Below are 15,078 nucleotides of genomic sequence, written 5' to 3'. Positions count from 1 at the left end.
CCAAAGGAATTACGTACAGTGAAAAAGTATCTCAAAAGGCTATGGGGCTATAACCCCGTACTATGGGGTTATATTTATATGAAATCCACAGGGACAAATCTGCACTGAGGGACCACACATCAGGGGTCAGAGGTGGTGGTAGGGTGTGATTGTTAAAAAAGGAGTAGTGAAACTGTTATGATTGTGGTATCAGTTAAAATTATCAGAACAGAATAAAGTGTTTTTTGTTTGTATAAATAAGGAATAAAAACGTTTTTGATGGTAAGTAAGTCAGCTACACATTTTAAAAACAAAGCTAGACGGGGCTGGGGATTTAGCTCAGTGGTAGAGCGCTTACCTAGGAAGCGCAAGGCCCTGGGTTCGGTCCCCAGCTCCGAAAAAAAAAAAGAACCAAAAAAAAAAAAAAACCCAAAAAACAAAAAACAAAGCTAGACAACCAAAATGACTTTCAAAGGCTCTGCTGTGGAAAGCAGCCGCCTTCCCATCTCTGCAGGGTCGTCCTCCTCTTTCCCCTTTTTGTCTTGTTGCTCAATCAAATCTACCAAAGATTTGGTAAGGTGTTTGACCAGTTTACTCTCTGAAACCTTTAACTGTTTTCAGCCAGTCTGTTCAGTGCCTTCGTCCCTGTCTATCTCTGGAGCCTTGCCTCAGGGTGTTTCTCTACAGTGGGTTTTTAGCCCTGTTTGCCCACGGTGGATCTGCGCACTTGTTTCTTGACTGTTCATGGTCTTGAGTCTCCATTTATGCTGGGTCCCCATTTTTTGTGTCTGTAGGTTTCCATCTCCTCAGTTTCTCTGTCTCATCTCTGGTCTTCTAGACCAGGTCTTCACTGTCTTCGGGTCTCAAGGTGCCTGTGAGTTCTTGTTTCTAAAGTCTGTATATAATCCAGTCTTTGTCTCCGCCTCTCAGGTTCTGGTGGTCCTAGGCTCTTTTTTGGAAGAGAGAGAGGGAGAGAGGGAGAGAGGGAGGAGAGGGAGAGAGGGAGAGAGGGAGAGGAGGAGAGGAGGAGAGGGAGAGGGAGAGGCCGCACGATCGCTTGTTTACTCCGTTGCCATGGCATCGGAAGTGACGCGAGTGCACGTGGAGGCGAAGCGGAGCCAGTCTTCTCTGATTGACTGGCGGTGCGGTCATAGCAGCTTCGCCCCGCCCAGGTCTGGCGAACAGCCCCGCAGCTCGCTTGGGGTTCGCAGTTTACGGTGCTTCAGGCCGCGCACGCGTAGTGCAGTGGGCCGCCATCGCCGCTCGGTGTTCGAGGCTGCGGGAGCCCGTGGGGCAACGCTGCGCAGCAGGTGGGTCGGGCCGACCAGCAGCCTTCTACGCGGGGCCGTAGGTGTTCGGCTGGTGCACAGGGTCGGGCAGAGGGATGGGCCTGCCTTGTGAGGGCTGGGCCAGGAGCAGAGACCCCGGGGGTCCCACCGTGGTAGTGTGGCCTCAGGTGCTGTGCCCAGGAGGGGAGCTAAAGGCTCTTGCGTGGAGATGTGGCCTTGGGCTGCGCTTGAATTTGCAGGACTGATGGCTCTCACGTGTCCAGCAGTGAGGGAGTCCTTAAGGCTTTTGGCTGGGGCTGTGGCCCTGGAGCGTTGTAGGCGACTGTGGCGACGCTAGGTGCAGCGCGTGGGGCGGGCATCGTGTGAGTGTGGCGTGGGATGGGGCAGGATCGGGGGTGTGGCTCTAACATGTGGCGTGGGGGAGTACCACGTGTGGGATTGTGGCTCGGTAACGCAGTACGCTAGCTAGTATTGTGTCGGAAAGGGATATCTGGGATGTGCTAAGGGTCTTGGGGTGTGGTTTCAATCTGTGCAGCGGACCGGGAGAGAGGTTAAGAGATCCTGAATGGGTGAAGGCCCAGTGCTACTGCATCTTAGATGCAGATTGGGATAGAGTCCACCGGTTGGGAGGCTGCAGCAGTGGAAGAGAGGAGGGCATTAGGCAAAGGTGGGTGCAGGTTTTGGGAGAGATGGGAAGACCATAGAGGGGGAAAGATGAGTGTATAAAGGTCAGGGAGGGTTTGGGGAGCCCTGTCTTTGTGCCCCGGAGAGGCAGGGTTGAGGGTATCCGTAGGTTCATGGGGTTGGGAGAATAGGAGAGTGGGGGAGGGTTCTAGGAGAGATTCCACTGGACTGAGGGGTAACAAGGGCTTTAGAATACAGGGGTCTACTCTGTTATTGGGGTAGAGAACACTTTTGAGCCTCTGTGTAGGGGACCCTTTTCACGGAAGAGGGGTGAAAATGGTGTTTTAGGTGCTGTCCTGACCTGGAGGGCTGGGAGAGAACATTAGTTTTCTCAGTGCTACCCATGAAGGGGCAGGTGAGGGGTGTTGTGGACCACTGTGGATTGGCTTTTATACAGAACAATTCCAAGGTTGTAGAAATCCTTCCTACCTTATGTCCAGAGTCTACCTGTTAGTGTTGTCCCCTTTCCTTGTCTTTTCTTTTTTATTCCTCCACTGCTTTCATGCTCAATCCTTCGCTCCCTGATGTTGGTTTGTATCTCAGCCAGCCTCCCAGAGGCCACAGTGGATGTTACAAGATCTTCCTTCCACATTCTGGTAATGTCCTGTGGAGGTTCTTTTTCCTGCTCTGGAGCCAGATCAGGGCCCAATATCGCAGTGAACCTTTGTGTCACTTGATGTTTGGATCTGTGATTTTGAGTTTTTTTTTTTTTCTTCCTTTTAGGCAACTCAGGTCAGTTTCTTTAGGATATCTGTTTGACTCTGTGTCACCCCATATGAAAATATAGAGTATATTCTTGACGGAGACCACAGAAAGCAACTATTTTAGTAATGTTCCGTTGTGTGTGCTTTTGCATTCTTTTAAATGTACATTTAGATTTTTTTGTAATTTATATTATTCTCTGTGAGTACAGGGAAGACCATGTGATGAATTTCTGATGTCCCAGTGAGATTATTGTTCATTATCATCAGATCCTAGTGGTTAGAAAAGGTTTACAAGGCCTGAGAAGGTGGATTTGTTTCCTGCTAAGGCAAGAGCTGCAATGAGGATTCTTTGGGATTCCCCTAGCTCAGCTGTCTACCCACACACCATTTTCTCAGCTTCAGCATTTCAGGCCTTGAATACAGCCCTCAACACCTTCTTGACCCATACTTCTTTGTCTCTTGAAGTCTGTGGACTGGAGTCCAGGAAAACCCATCCAAGGGAACCTTTGGGAAGCCAGGAAGTGGTGGGGTCATTCTCCATCATGGTATGCCACAATCTCTGTCTTATTTGTACTGGGAATGTGACTTCATTCAGGCTGTTTGGTCTTACTAGGTCTTCTGCCCAATAAGTCCTCGTAGCAGTGTAACCAGGTCTTGGGCCAGGTAGAGCAAGTAAAGCATGCTCAAGGGTAGAGGTCTTTGAGATTCTCAAGGTGGTCTCAGTCCCCTGGTCCTGACTCCCAGAGGTTCATTATGAAGGGGGCTCTGGCTGTTCAGGTCAGCCTGTTGCCTCCTGTTGCTATAGGAGTTTTCTTTTCAGACAAAGGAAATGGGGACATATGGTTCCTTCCTATACGTGGGGGTGACAGGGTTCTCCACTGATTAGGCTGTTGGCTTCTCTGTGGTTCTACTCAGTCCTTTGTGTTGCTGGGCCCCATACCTCTTCTGTGTTGCAGATCAGGGCAAGTAGAGGAGGAGGAGATGGATCCCAAACAGTTGACTGAGGGCTGCTGTGCCACCTGAAAAGAAGCAGAGGTGATGGTTATGTGATGACCCTTAGTGGTGAAGTGGGTGTGGGGAGGACCACTTAGAGGAACCTCATGAGGAGTCTGGAACAAGAAAGATGGGGCAGCTATGTCAGTTTGTAGGCAGAATCCTAAGCCCAGCACTCACCCAGTCTGTGAATGTTCTCCCCACCTACTGCCTTGGGTTTGTTCTTTCTCTACCCTTAGAGGCTCGTGAGACTCCGAAGATGACACAAGCCCCCAAGAGGGCCTGGTTTGATAAACCTGTGTGTGTGGACATCTGAGCAAGTTCACAGTTAACTTTGTGGACACAAGTTCTGTGTAGGATGAATGTGCCTGATGTGTGAAGAACGCAAATTCATTTGTTACATAGAGTTCTATATCCAGAGCCTGGTGGCTATGTCATCTCACTGGGACTGACATTCCACTCCATATCAAAAGATACTCCAGGAGAATCAGCGGTAGAATGTGGGTAAAGAAAAGAGCCTAGAATGGAGGCTAGCTGAAAGGAAGTAGTATAGAAACATGTCAGGACTCTGGCTGCCTTGCTATAGGCCAAAGGAGAGTAGTCAAGACAACCTCAAGGGCTTAAACTGTTATTGGAGGCCTTATATTGCTATCTTTGTTCTAGTAGCATGAATGAGAGAATGCATTTTTAAACTTGAGGTAGTGAAGAAAGCCCAAAGTAAAGTAGATTTTGGAAACTGGAAATTTGTTTTTAAAACAGTTGAATTTGATAGGAAGAATCATTAGAACATTAAGTGGTTGAAACACAGGTTTAAAACAGTAATGTCAGGATGATGAAGATAGGGACAAATGATGACAAGATAGAGGCAGGTAGGGATCTTACCTGACAGCTGTAAGGAAAACAGGCAGTTTACCCCCATCAGAGATAAAGAAATCATTAAAAAAAAAAAGCCAAGCACTAGTGGGTGGTCTAAGGATCCTCAGTGCAGATGCAAAAAAGGAATGGGTACTCCCATTGTAGGTCATAGGGGTGAGTCTGTCCCTGTAGCTGGGCTATTCTGTTCTTTTATTTATTCTTCAAATAGGTCCTAAATGACCCCAGATAGATGGGTATGAGATGCTATATTGGCTACTAGACATACGTAGCATGCCCTTTAATAAATAAGTACATTTCATAAAAGGTACAGTGAACAAATACAGAAGCCAGAACTGCTGGGCCTAGTGACCTGTCTGTAAATAACCCTGCTCTCCTAGGGCTAAGGTTTCAGTGTGGGAGACAAGCAATGTACAGAAATAAAGTAGCATGAGAGATGTGTGTGAGAGAGAGCATGCAGAGAATATGGACCCTGAGGGACCACTTCAGAGTCCAGCCCTGTTAAAAACTAGAAAGGTGCCTATAGGGTAAGCTGGGGTTAGGTAGGGAGACAGTGGATGATATTTTTGATGGTGTTAGCTGTTGTCATGGACAGATTTTATTTTGAATTCCTCAATTATTTTTAGAAGGAAAAAAAAAACAAAACAGTTCCTTTGAATGGTTCTGCAAGGACAATGTTATATTCGGTTTGGGTGGTTTTTGGGGGTTTATTTTATGTATGGTAGTGTTTTGCCTTCATGTATGTGATACATACATGCCTGGTGCCTTCAGAGGTCAGAGAGATCATCAGATGCTCTGGAACTATATAAAATGATGTTGTATTTTGGGGATAAATCAGATTTGGTGTGATATGACCTATATCATATATACAGTATATATAGTAAGAATGAATTTACTGATATTGTATGGTATATTCATCTAGGTTTATAATGGAAACTCTCCTGGTAATTTTCATATTTATCTCATCCATGGCTTAAAAGTTATAGTTATAGAGGGTTGTGAGCCACCATGTAGGTGCTGGAAGTTGAATCTGGGTACTCTGCCAGAGCAACAAGTGTTCTTAACTCCAGCTCTAAGATATAGTAGGTTTTCTTTTTTTAAAGATTTATTTATTTCATGTAAGTGAGTACACTGTTGCTGAATTCAGACACCCCAGAAGAGGACATCGGATCCCATTACAGATGGTTGTGAGTTACCATGTGGTTTCTGGGAATTGAACTCAGGACTTCTGGAAGAGCAGTCAGTGCTCCTAACTGCTGAGCCGTCTCTCTAGCCCTGAGATATAGTACTTTTAATGAGAAGAACAATGCTGCACTGAGATCATTCTTGTTTTGAGGAACTAAAGTCCCAATAATACATATTTAGATGTTAAAATGATGTTGTATTTTGGGGATAAATCAGATTTGGTGTGATATGACCTATATCATATATACAGTATATATAGTAAGAATGAATTTACTGATATTGTATGGTATATTCATCTAGGTTTATAATGGAAACTCTCCTGGTAATTTTCATATTTATCTCATCCATGGCTTAAAAGAAATCCTATTAATAATATCTTACATAAAGTTGCTCCTGCTGATTTTTAATTTTTATCTATACATGTAAAAAGGTGGAATTCTACTGACGATGGCAAGAAGATTGCTTAGCAATAATTCTGCATAAGTCCTGGGTATTTTGGGTTCATGGTTATACTCAGACACCCCCATTCATTCTCTTTTCCCAGAGTATGCCATGGCTGGGGTCTCACTATGTGGGCATCCTTTTGTTGATGTCCTTTGTTTTTCCTCAGGTTCTGGTACTGCTGACTTCTCTTGGTTACCCTGTTATACTTGCCATCTTTGCTGAGTTCTTGGCTAGACACAGTTATATTTCTGTGGCAGCCTGGGAAGATGCTGCCTTTGGAGAGGGTATTAGCCTCCCCTAGAAGCTCCCCACCCCAACCAGAACCATCTACTCTGCGGTCAGAAGATACAGCCCAGCAGGAAGAACCTAGCCAGCAGGAGGAATGCAGGAGGCAGGATGAACTCATCCAGAAAGAGGAACCCATCAAGCTGCTGGAACCTAGTCAGAGGGATGAGCCCAACCAGGGGGAAGAATTCAGTGAGCAGGATGATCCTCCCAACCAGGGGGAAGAATTCAGTGAGCAGGATGATCCTCCCAACCAGGGGGAAGAATTCAGTGAGCAGGATGATCCTCCCAACCAGAGGGAAGAATTCAGTGAGCAGGATGATCCTCCCAACCAGAGGGAAGAATTCAGTGAGCAGGATGATCCTCCCAACCAGGGGGAAGAATTCAGTGAGCAGGATGATCCTCCCAACCAGAGGGAAGAATTCAGTGAGCAGGATGATCCTCCCAACCAGGGGGAAGAATTCAGTGAGCAGGATGATCCTCCCAACCAGAGGGAAGAATTCAGTGAGCAGGATGATCCTCCCAACCAGGGGGAAGAACTCAGTGAGCAGCAAGAACCTAGTCGGCGGGATGAGCCCAATCAAGAGGAAGAGTCTGTCCAACTGCAGGAACCCAGCCAGAGGGAAGAACCTGACGAGAAGGATGTACCTATGCAGCAGGAAGAACCCATGCAGCAGGATGAGCCCAGCCAGTGGGAAGAACCCATGCAGCAGGATGAACCCATGCAGCAGACAGAGCCCATTGAGCAGCATAAACCCATCCAACAGGAAGAACTCATCCAGCAGGAGGGACCCATTGAGCAGGAAAAGCCCATCCAACAGGAAGAACTCATCCAGCAGGAGGGATCCATTGAGGAGCATAAATCCATCCAACAGGAAGAACTCATCCAGCAGGAGGAACCCATTGAGCAGGAAAAGCCCATCCAACAGGAAGAACTCATCCAGCAGGAGGAACCCATTGAGCAGGAAAAGCCCATCCAACAGGAAGAACTCATCCAGCAGGAGGAACCCATTGAGCAGGAAAAGCCCATCCAACAGGAGGAGCCCATTGAGCAGGAGGAGAGCATTGAGCAGAATGCTTTCATCCAGAAGGAACTCATCTATCAGGATGAGCCCATCGAACAAGAACTGGTTCAGCAGGAGGAGTTCATTCAGCAGAATAAGTTCATCCAAAAGGAAGAATTCATTCAGCAGGGCGAGCCCATTCAGCAGGATGCTTCTATCCAACATGAACTCATTCATCAAGTGGGGCCCATTCATCAGGATGAGCCCATCCAAAAGGAACTGATTCTACAGGAGGACTTCATTCAGCAGGTAGGGTTCAGTGAACAGGAGGAGCTCAGCCAACAGGAAAAGCCTCATCAGCGGAAGGAAACAGAAACCATCACTGAGAGATCTGCTGCTGACCTTGAGTTCTCCCGCCTGCGCTTCCGGGAGTTTGTCTACCAGGAGGCAGCTGGGCCTCACCAGACTTTGGCCAGGCTTCATGAGCTATGCCGTCAGTGGCTGAGGCCGGAGGCCTGCTCCAAAGAGCAGATCCTGGAGCTGCTGGTTCTGGAGCAGTTCCTGGGCATCTTGCCAGACAGGGTCCGTCCCTGGGTGGTAGCCCAGTATCCTGAGAATTGCAAGAAAGCTGCCTCCCTGGTGGAGGGTATCTCTGACATCCTGGAGGAGTCAGGTGAGTATGCCGCCCCAGAGGAAAGCATACCTTAGAGGAGACGGGCAGGAGGTCCTGGGAGGATTGGCATCTGCAACATAGCGTTCAGACCCCAGCCGTGGCTTTCCTGAGAGTGTAGTCACCCCATGTGTTAAGGGACACAGAAACAACCATCCCTGAGCTGGTAAGGGAGCTCCTCAGTCACCGGGGATCTGAGCCCCCACCTCTGTGCCCAGTGGCATCTCTATTAGGCCTGCCTCATGGACTAGGACACTGCCTTGGGTTTCTGCCCTCACATTTGCTTTCCAGATGTTAGAAAGGAGGAGAAATGAAGGGCAATCAGAGGCAGGTACCAGGGTCTTAAAAACTAGGTAAATATTCTGGGTGGATTAGAAGCTGGAGGTTATCTCCATGTCTAAGGGTGGGGCCTGAGAGATGGGTGGTGGTGGTCTGTTGGAGCCTAGGGGCTCGGGTCATACCTTGGGTCGGTCCATATCTGGCTCATTGTGGATTTGCTGTGTCTCAACCTATTGGAATCACTATTGCCTTGATTGTACACAGGAATGATGTTGTGTTCCCCGGGTGGGTCATCATCGTCATTCAGCGAGGGAGACTATGAGAGGTGTCCTGAGCCCCTGCTGCTACCATGTGGGTTGCTAAGTCCCAGCAGAAACTTAAGACCCAGGGAGATCCTGGTATGCCGAGATACTTGTAAGTAGCAATGGTCCTCTTGCCTTGACTGGCCTTCGCTGAGGAGGTGCATGGGGTCTGTGGTGGGAAAGGGACGATGTGGTGGAGGCAGTGTAAAAGCCAGGGGGAAGTCAGATAGCAAGGCATGTATGTCTGAACTGCAGTTGGGACTTATTTCTGTAGATTCTTGTGTATGTTAGATATGCATTTTTTTCTCAATTTGCCTTACAAAATTTGTCAGTCCTACATGGTTATCATCTAAGAAATAATTTCATTGTGGATATAATTCAGTGCCAGCATAGGAAGCTGCCCATTAGCAGCATGGGGCTGTCACTCAAAACCTCACTCTGTACTGCCAATTTTTTTTTCTCCCTACCTCTATCCTAGAGTGCCTTAGTTAGGGTTTTATTGCTGTGAACAGACACCATGACCAAGACAACTCTTTTTTTTTTTCTCCATCTTTATTAAATTGGGTATTTCTTTTTTTTTTTAATCTTTATTTACTTGAGTATTTCTTATTTACATTTCGATTATTATTCCCCTTCCCGGTTTCTGGGCCAACATCCCATAACCCCTCCCCCTCCTCTTCTATACGGGCTTCCCCTCCCCATCCTTCCCCCCATTACTGCCCTCCCCCCAACAATCACGTTCACTGGGGGTTCAGTCTTGGCAGGACCAAGGGCTTCCCCTTCCACTGGTGCTCTTACTGGGCTATTTATTGCTACCTATGAGGTTGGAGCCCAGGGTCAGTCCATGTATAGTCTTTGGGTAGTGGCTTAGTCCCTGGAAGCTCTGGTTGTTGGCCTTGTTGTTCATATGGGGTCTCAAGCCCCTTCAAGCTCTTTCAATCCTTTCTCTGATTCCTTCAACGGGGGTCCGTTCTCAGTTCAGTGGTTTGCTGCTGGCATTCGCCTATGTATTTGCCAAGGCAACTCTTATGAGAACAATATTTAGTTGGGGCTGGGTTACAGGTTCAGAGGTTCAGTCCATTATCATGAAGGCGGGAGGGGTTGGGGATTTAGCTCAGTGGTAGAGCGCTTGCCTAGCAAGTGCAAGGCTCTGGGTTCGGTCCCCAGCTCCGGAAAAAAAAAAAAAAAAGAAAAAAAATGAAGGCAGGAGCATGGCAGTGTCCAGATAGACATGGTGTAGGAGGGGCTGAGAGTTCTATATCTTTATCTGAAGGCTGCTAGAAGACTGGCTTCTAGGGAGCTAGAATGAGGGTCTTAAAGCTCACACCCACAGTGACACACTTTTTCCAACAAGGCCATACCTCCTAATAGTACCACTCCCTGGGTCAAGCATATTCAAACCATTACATGGATCATGTCCTTTCATGTCTTTCTGTACATCACATTGTGTACAGAAGGTCTGTGGGACCATGGTGCACTTGTGCCCTCTCATTTGTTATTCAAATAGGGCAGCTGTGGTCAAAGTTTTGGCTCCTCAGCTACTTAGCATTCTGTGTACTCAGTCTTTCTATTTTGCTTTTTAAAACAGGCTACAGTATCCTAGCCTTACTATGGCACTCTAGCTTGTATGGCATGGTTTCCTGACAACCACTGGCCTGAGGGCACATACACTTTAACATTCCCTGACTATACTACAAGCCAGCACAGGAGGGTGCCCACTTGCTCTGTTTGCTGTTTAACATTTCTACCAGTCTAGTTGGGATAAAAAAGGAAGTTGGGAAGTTCCTTCCTTCCTGATCTGAATTGGCATTTCTAGGCTACTGAGGAGCTTGAATGTCTTTATGGTTTTTTATTTTTGTGTCCACCCTGCTCTGTCAGTTGCAGACAAATGCAGTGTTCATTGAGCTTTGGAACCCGTTTGTGCAGGAAGAGTTCTTTCTACATTTGTCCTGGGGCCTGTGTGGGAAGGTGTGGGGTATACTTAATTTGGAGTTATGTAGGCCACTGATAACTTGTTTCCTCAGCTCCCCTCCTTCCAGCCTGGCCTACGCTGGAATCTGTGCATTTGGATCAAGAGCATACAGAGGGAGAAAAGAGTGAAAAGGCCAACTCTGCCACTGTTGAGCTGAAGGTGGGTGTAGCTCTTGGACCTGGGAGGCTGATCTTGTCACAGCTCACATGGTCTTTCCCTATTGGCTGTTGACTTTATTTTTTTTCCTCTCAAAATTAATACTCTGGGACAGCAAAGGATAATGGGCCCAATGTCTATAGTGCTGTGGCTGAGAAAGCTGCTTTTGAGGAAATTCAAGGGTAGAATGCAAGGAAGGGCATTGCCTTAGTGCAGTTTGGGGTGGCTCAGAGCTGCTGTTTTAGAGTTCATTATCATTTCCACAGGAGCCTCTACAGTCGGAATGGGACCACCTGGATCCCACAGAGGATAACCTGACCAGTTACAGCAAACTGCTCCTGTGGGGTGAGACCCACCTCCCACTGGCTCACGTTCCACCCTGCATCCTCTTCCAGAACTGTTGGCATGGAGGATTCTGACCCTGTCCCAGGAACTGTAGTTGGGACACCAAGGGTGATTTAAGTGTTTGAAGCTGAATATGTTTTAAATGTCTTTGAATTAGGATTTGTTTGCCAAGTTCTCCATCTATCCTGGTCTACACTTTTGAGTTCCATCTGGGGCTTTCTGTTTGCAGCCCTGGCCTATGAGAACTGCAAAATCTGGACTTGGAAAGGCTCCCTGACCGCAAGCCTTTAGCACTCTCACCTTGTTTGTGCAATGCTTGGTCTTGGGAATGGTCTTTCACTGAAGTTCTTATTCTGGAATCTTTATTTGTAGGGATGTTTATATCTAGACTTCTGAGGTTGGTTGGTTAGTTGGTTATTTATTTATTTATTTATTTATTTATTTATTTATTTATTTATTTATGCATGTTCTAATTCTATATTTTAGTTTTATTGCAACTGGAGATTGCCCTGCTGCTGAGTCCATTTAGGGCTCAGTATTCAACTTTGCTCCACTCTGGACATTCCCTATTTTCTAGCTGTTCCATAGGTAGCCTCCAGCCTCACATAAGATCTTCCTCTTTGCCTCTGCTGCCTTCTTTAGAAGCCTCAGCTTTTCAGGGGCTCAGACTACAGGACAGCTTTGATGGTTGTGTTCAGACAGGAATTGTCCTGATGCAGGGAAGGTAGTTGCAATCTGTGTCCCAGAGACCCAATAGGACACAGAGCCTCTTAGCTTTTGTTTTGTCTGTCCCTCCTTTACTTTTTTTCCTCTTTCTAAATCTCAGGGTGTCAGTTTTCCCAGGCTGGTCCATCTTCCATGCTGGAGACAGAGAAATCTTGTGTGGTGGAAGAACTGCCAGGGAGCAGCCTCCCAGGTGAGGTTGAGTTACATGGTCATATGGGCCTGGTGGGTGCATAAAGGGTACACTTCTCTTTTAAGGTGGGCGGGGCCCCTCACACTTTCATTAAGCTCAGCAAAGATTCTAGCTTTGACTTTAATCACTTTCCTATCTACTGTGTGGGGGAAAATGCCATTTCATTATTTCTTACAGCATAAAGCATGTCACCCAAAAGACTACACACACTTAATTCATCTGTCAGTTGACTAAGCTCAACTCTGTAGCCTTTCTACTCCTTTTTGGTGGATCCGAGGGCCACACAAAAAGCCATATTCATTCAGAGGCCTATCTAGGGCACAGATGTCTCAGTGGTCTCCCCACACACTGCCCAATGACACTGGCTCTCAGTGGAGTTGAGGCTGTGGACCTCATTTTTTCTGATTGCCTCTCTAAAGGGCTGGTTTTGGCTTTCTCACAGATGCCTCTGGGTTTTATGGGGAGAATCCTGGAGGGTAAAAGCACATACTACACCCCTGCATGTTTTGTGTGCATGCTATTGCTGCAAGGCCAAGCCAGAGACTATAGTGGTTCATTGAGCACCATGGGTAAAACTGGGTAGCTTGCCAAGACTCATTTGGTTCTTACCAGTGAAAGACATGTCCCCTGGACCATCTCACAGTTCTTTGCATCCTCCATTGCCAAGTCACTTCGATCAGGAAGATGGTTTCAGATCTTAATCTACCACAGCAGGAAGGAGGCTCCTCCTTGCCATCTGAATTTCTGACCAGAATATACATGGTCACTTTAACCTACAAAACACTCTGTGACGGTCAGCATTGAGCTCAGCAGACATTCTGAGTGTCAAAGAAAGGAGGTCATGCAGATTAGGAGAGGGAAGAACAGATCATGGGTCTTGTGAGGTTCATGATACTGCAGTCGGCTACTGTATGATGTCTGAGTTGTAAAGAGGGTTAGGCTGTGCATACCAAGAGCTCTTAGCTGATCCCCCTTCCCCTGAGCTCAGCCCTTTGGTCCTCACAATTTACTATATTTTTCTTGATTTCTGCTCAAGTCAGTTTATGTCTTAGAGCCTGGGAAATAGGACTGCTTACATTTTCACTTTGTTTCAGACAGCACCGGGCAGCAGGAAAGCAACGGAAATGTGTGTGAAGAAGTCTCTTTGGGGGAGACACTGATGGAGAGTCTTTCAGGGGATGTTCCTGTTAGCCCTTTGATAGATACTACCCTGGAGGAGAAACAGCAACCTCAGAAGGCTTTGGATGCTGAGGATGAGGCTGAGGATTCAAGCCCTACCAGTCCCCAGAGGCAATCAGTCATTCAGCAGTCAGCCCAGGACAAGGATAGGCCACATCAAGGCACTGGGACAAAGAGGCCCCATCCAGATGATGAGGATGAAGAGGACCCTGAGTGTCTTTCCAGCACCAGCAGCTATCAGCTACCATTTGATGCAGGGAAGGTGCTTCATGTGGATGGTGATGAACCATCTGGGAAGGACCCAGGAATTTCTGCTGGGGGATGCTCTGCAACTGATGAATTTAATGCATCTCAAGGGAAGCCCTATACATGCAGTGAATGTGGAGAGGCCTTTGCATGGATCTCGAACCTTATGGAGCATCACAAGAGTCATGGCAGTGAGACATGCTATGTGAGCCAGGGCTACTAGGAACCCTTACAGTTCAGCTTAGTTGTGGTCAAGCACCCCAAGAATCACATACAAAACAACAAAAGAAAGCCACACCTAGAGCCCTTCTCTGCCACAAGCAAAACTCATTGATGGGAAGATTGGCAGCTTCTAGTGTGTGGGTGGTTTTCCTTATACAACTTGAGGTGTAAGGCAAAGCAACTCTGCTATGACTGTCCCATAACATGACAGTTGTAACCTGAGTGATCCTAAGATTCGTGTAGTAGTGGATTCTTGTATTTCTACAGGCATATCTGTGCTTATTTTCTGGATGCTAACGTGCTCATCATCTTAGAAACACACTTTGGTCTGATGTTATATCCTGTAAACTATCAGATGTGTTGGAAGACTCCATTTCTGCAGTACTTTAATACCATTCGTACTCTGGTCATTTGACATTGTACAAAGTGTTGAGTTGCCTTAAAGTATGTGATCTGTTGGCGCTTTCTTGAGCCCTTCTTGCCTCAGTTGCTTCTCGAGCTCCTTGTTTGTTCACATATAATTCTTGCCATCTATTTTGGCCTTTTTGTAAGTATGTGATGTCAGGTTTACTTCTGAATCCTTAAGAGCAAATGCTGTTTCTTAGTTCAAGTCACATATGTGGAGTGGCTTGCAAAGATCACAAAATATGCTGATTTCAGACTGGGTTTGAGCCCATTTGTGAGTTGTGAAGTCCGGTCAGTGGATGGCCACTGATACTACAAAACAATGAAGTAGAATGAAAGGTCAGAATGCATCATGTAGTAAAAGCAAGTATTGTTTTGTGAAACTTCTCAGCTGAGTATCTGAGAGCTGGCAACCACATTAAATATATTTGTTAAGGGGTACAAGCATACAGGTTGAAGAAATGATCTGTATCTGAGCTGAGAGAACCAAATGTGGCCTACATAGGTGATCTTGTGGTTTTGCTTTTAACTTCAGATTACAACATTGTTTCTATTGCCTGACCATAAATGTAATTGCTCCGCAGATACAGAAAGGGTGTCTTTTTCTGTCAGTGTTTGAGCAGGCAATTTGTGTAACCCCCAAATCAGAGGCTTACCATAATAAAGTATTTATTTCTTCATTCATATTATAGCTCATTGTTTTGTGATTGTGTAGCAGCTTCCTTGAGTGCTGGTGATGGGACATTTTCCTCATTACAGTGAGTGAGTCTGGGATCCGGACACCATCCCTGCTGTAGCTTTCTTTCTATGGGATTTTTGGAACACATGGAGAAGCCTCTTCCCCTTTACCTGGGAGAAGATACAAATCACTTCCAATCATAAAGCCTCAGAGCAGTGGGGGGCCACAAATAAGGTATCCTGCATATCAGATATCTACATTCTGATT

General features: G+C 46.6%; 1 protein-coding gene across 2 annotated transcripts; it reads left to right on the top strand.

Moving 5' to 3' along the window:
* Window positions 1-1,104: 1,104 nt before the first annotated feature.
* Zscan18 (zinc finger and SCAN domain containing 18) lies at window positions 1,105-14,816 on the top strand. 2 transcript variants are annotated; one of them, XR_005498714.2, is made up of 7 exons: window positions 1,105-1,289; window positions 6,318-8,113; window positions 8,654-8,803; window positions 10,716-10,822; window positions 11,086-11,272; window positions 11,991-12,080; window positions 13,175-13,223. XR_005498714.2 is itself a non-coding variant. In NM_001427176.1 (7 exons), exons 2-7 carry the CDS (start codon window positions 6,418-6,420, stop codon window positions 13,726-13,728), a joined length of 2,676 nt encoding a protein of 891 aa, NP_001414105.1. In that variant the 5' UTR covers window positions 1,189-1,289; window positions 6,318-6,417; the 3' UTR covers window positions 13,729-14,816. The 2 variants fall into 2 exon arrangements, 1 of the variants encoding a protein (NP_001414105.1); NM_001427176.1 differs by having other exon boundaries at window positions 1,189-1,289; window positions 11,086-11,164; window positions 13,175-14,816.
* Window positions 14,817-15,078: the final 262 nt, after the last annotated feature.

This window comes from Rattus norvegicus, chromosome 1 (assembly GCF_036323735.1).
Source record: "Rattus norvegicus strain BN/NHsdMcwi chromosome 1, GRCr8, whole genome shotgun sequence".
Lineage (NCBI taxonomy): Eukaryota > Metazoa > Chordata > Mammalia > Rodentia > Muridae > Rattus > Rattus norvegicus.
This window is presented reverse-complemented; position numbering and strand designations above follow the sequence as displayed.

Coding starts and splice junctions, on each gene's coding strand:
- Zscan18 (NM_001427176.1), top strand. CDS start 6,418: ATGCTGCCTTTGGAGAGGGTATTAGCCTCCCCTAGAAGCTCCCCACCC. Junction 8,114..8,653: donor TGACATCCTGGAGGAGTCAG/GTGAGTATGCCG, acceptor GATTGTACACAG/GAATGATGTTGTGTTCCCCG. Junction 10,823..11,085: donor CTGCCACTGTTGAGCTGAAG/GTGGGTGTAGCT, acceptor TCATTTCCACAG/GAGCCTCTACAGTCGGAATG.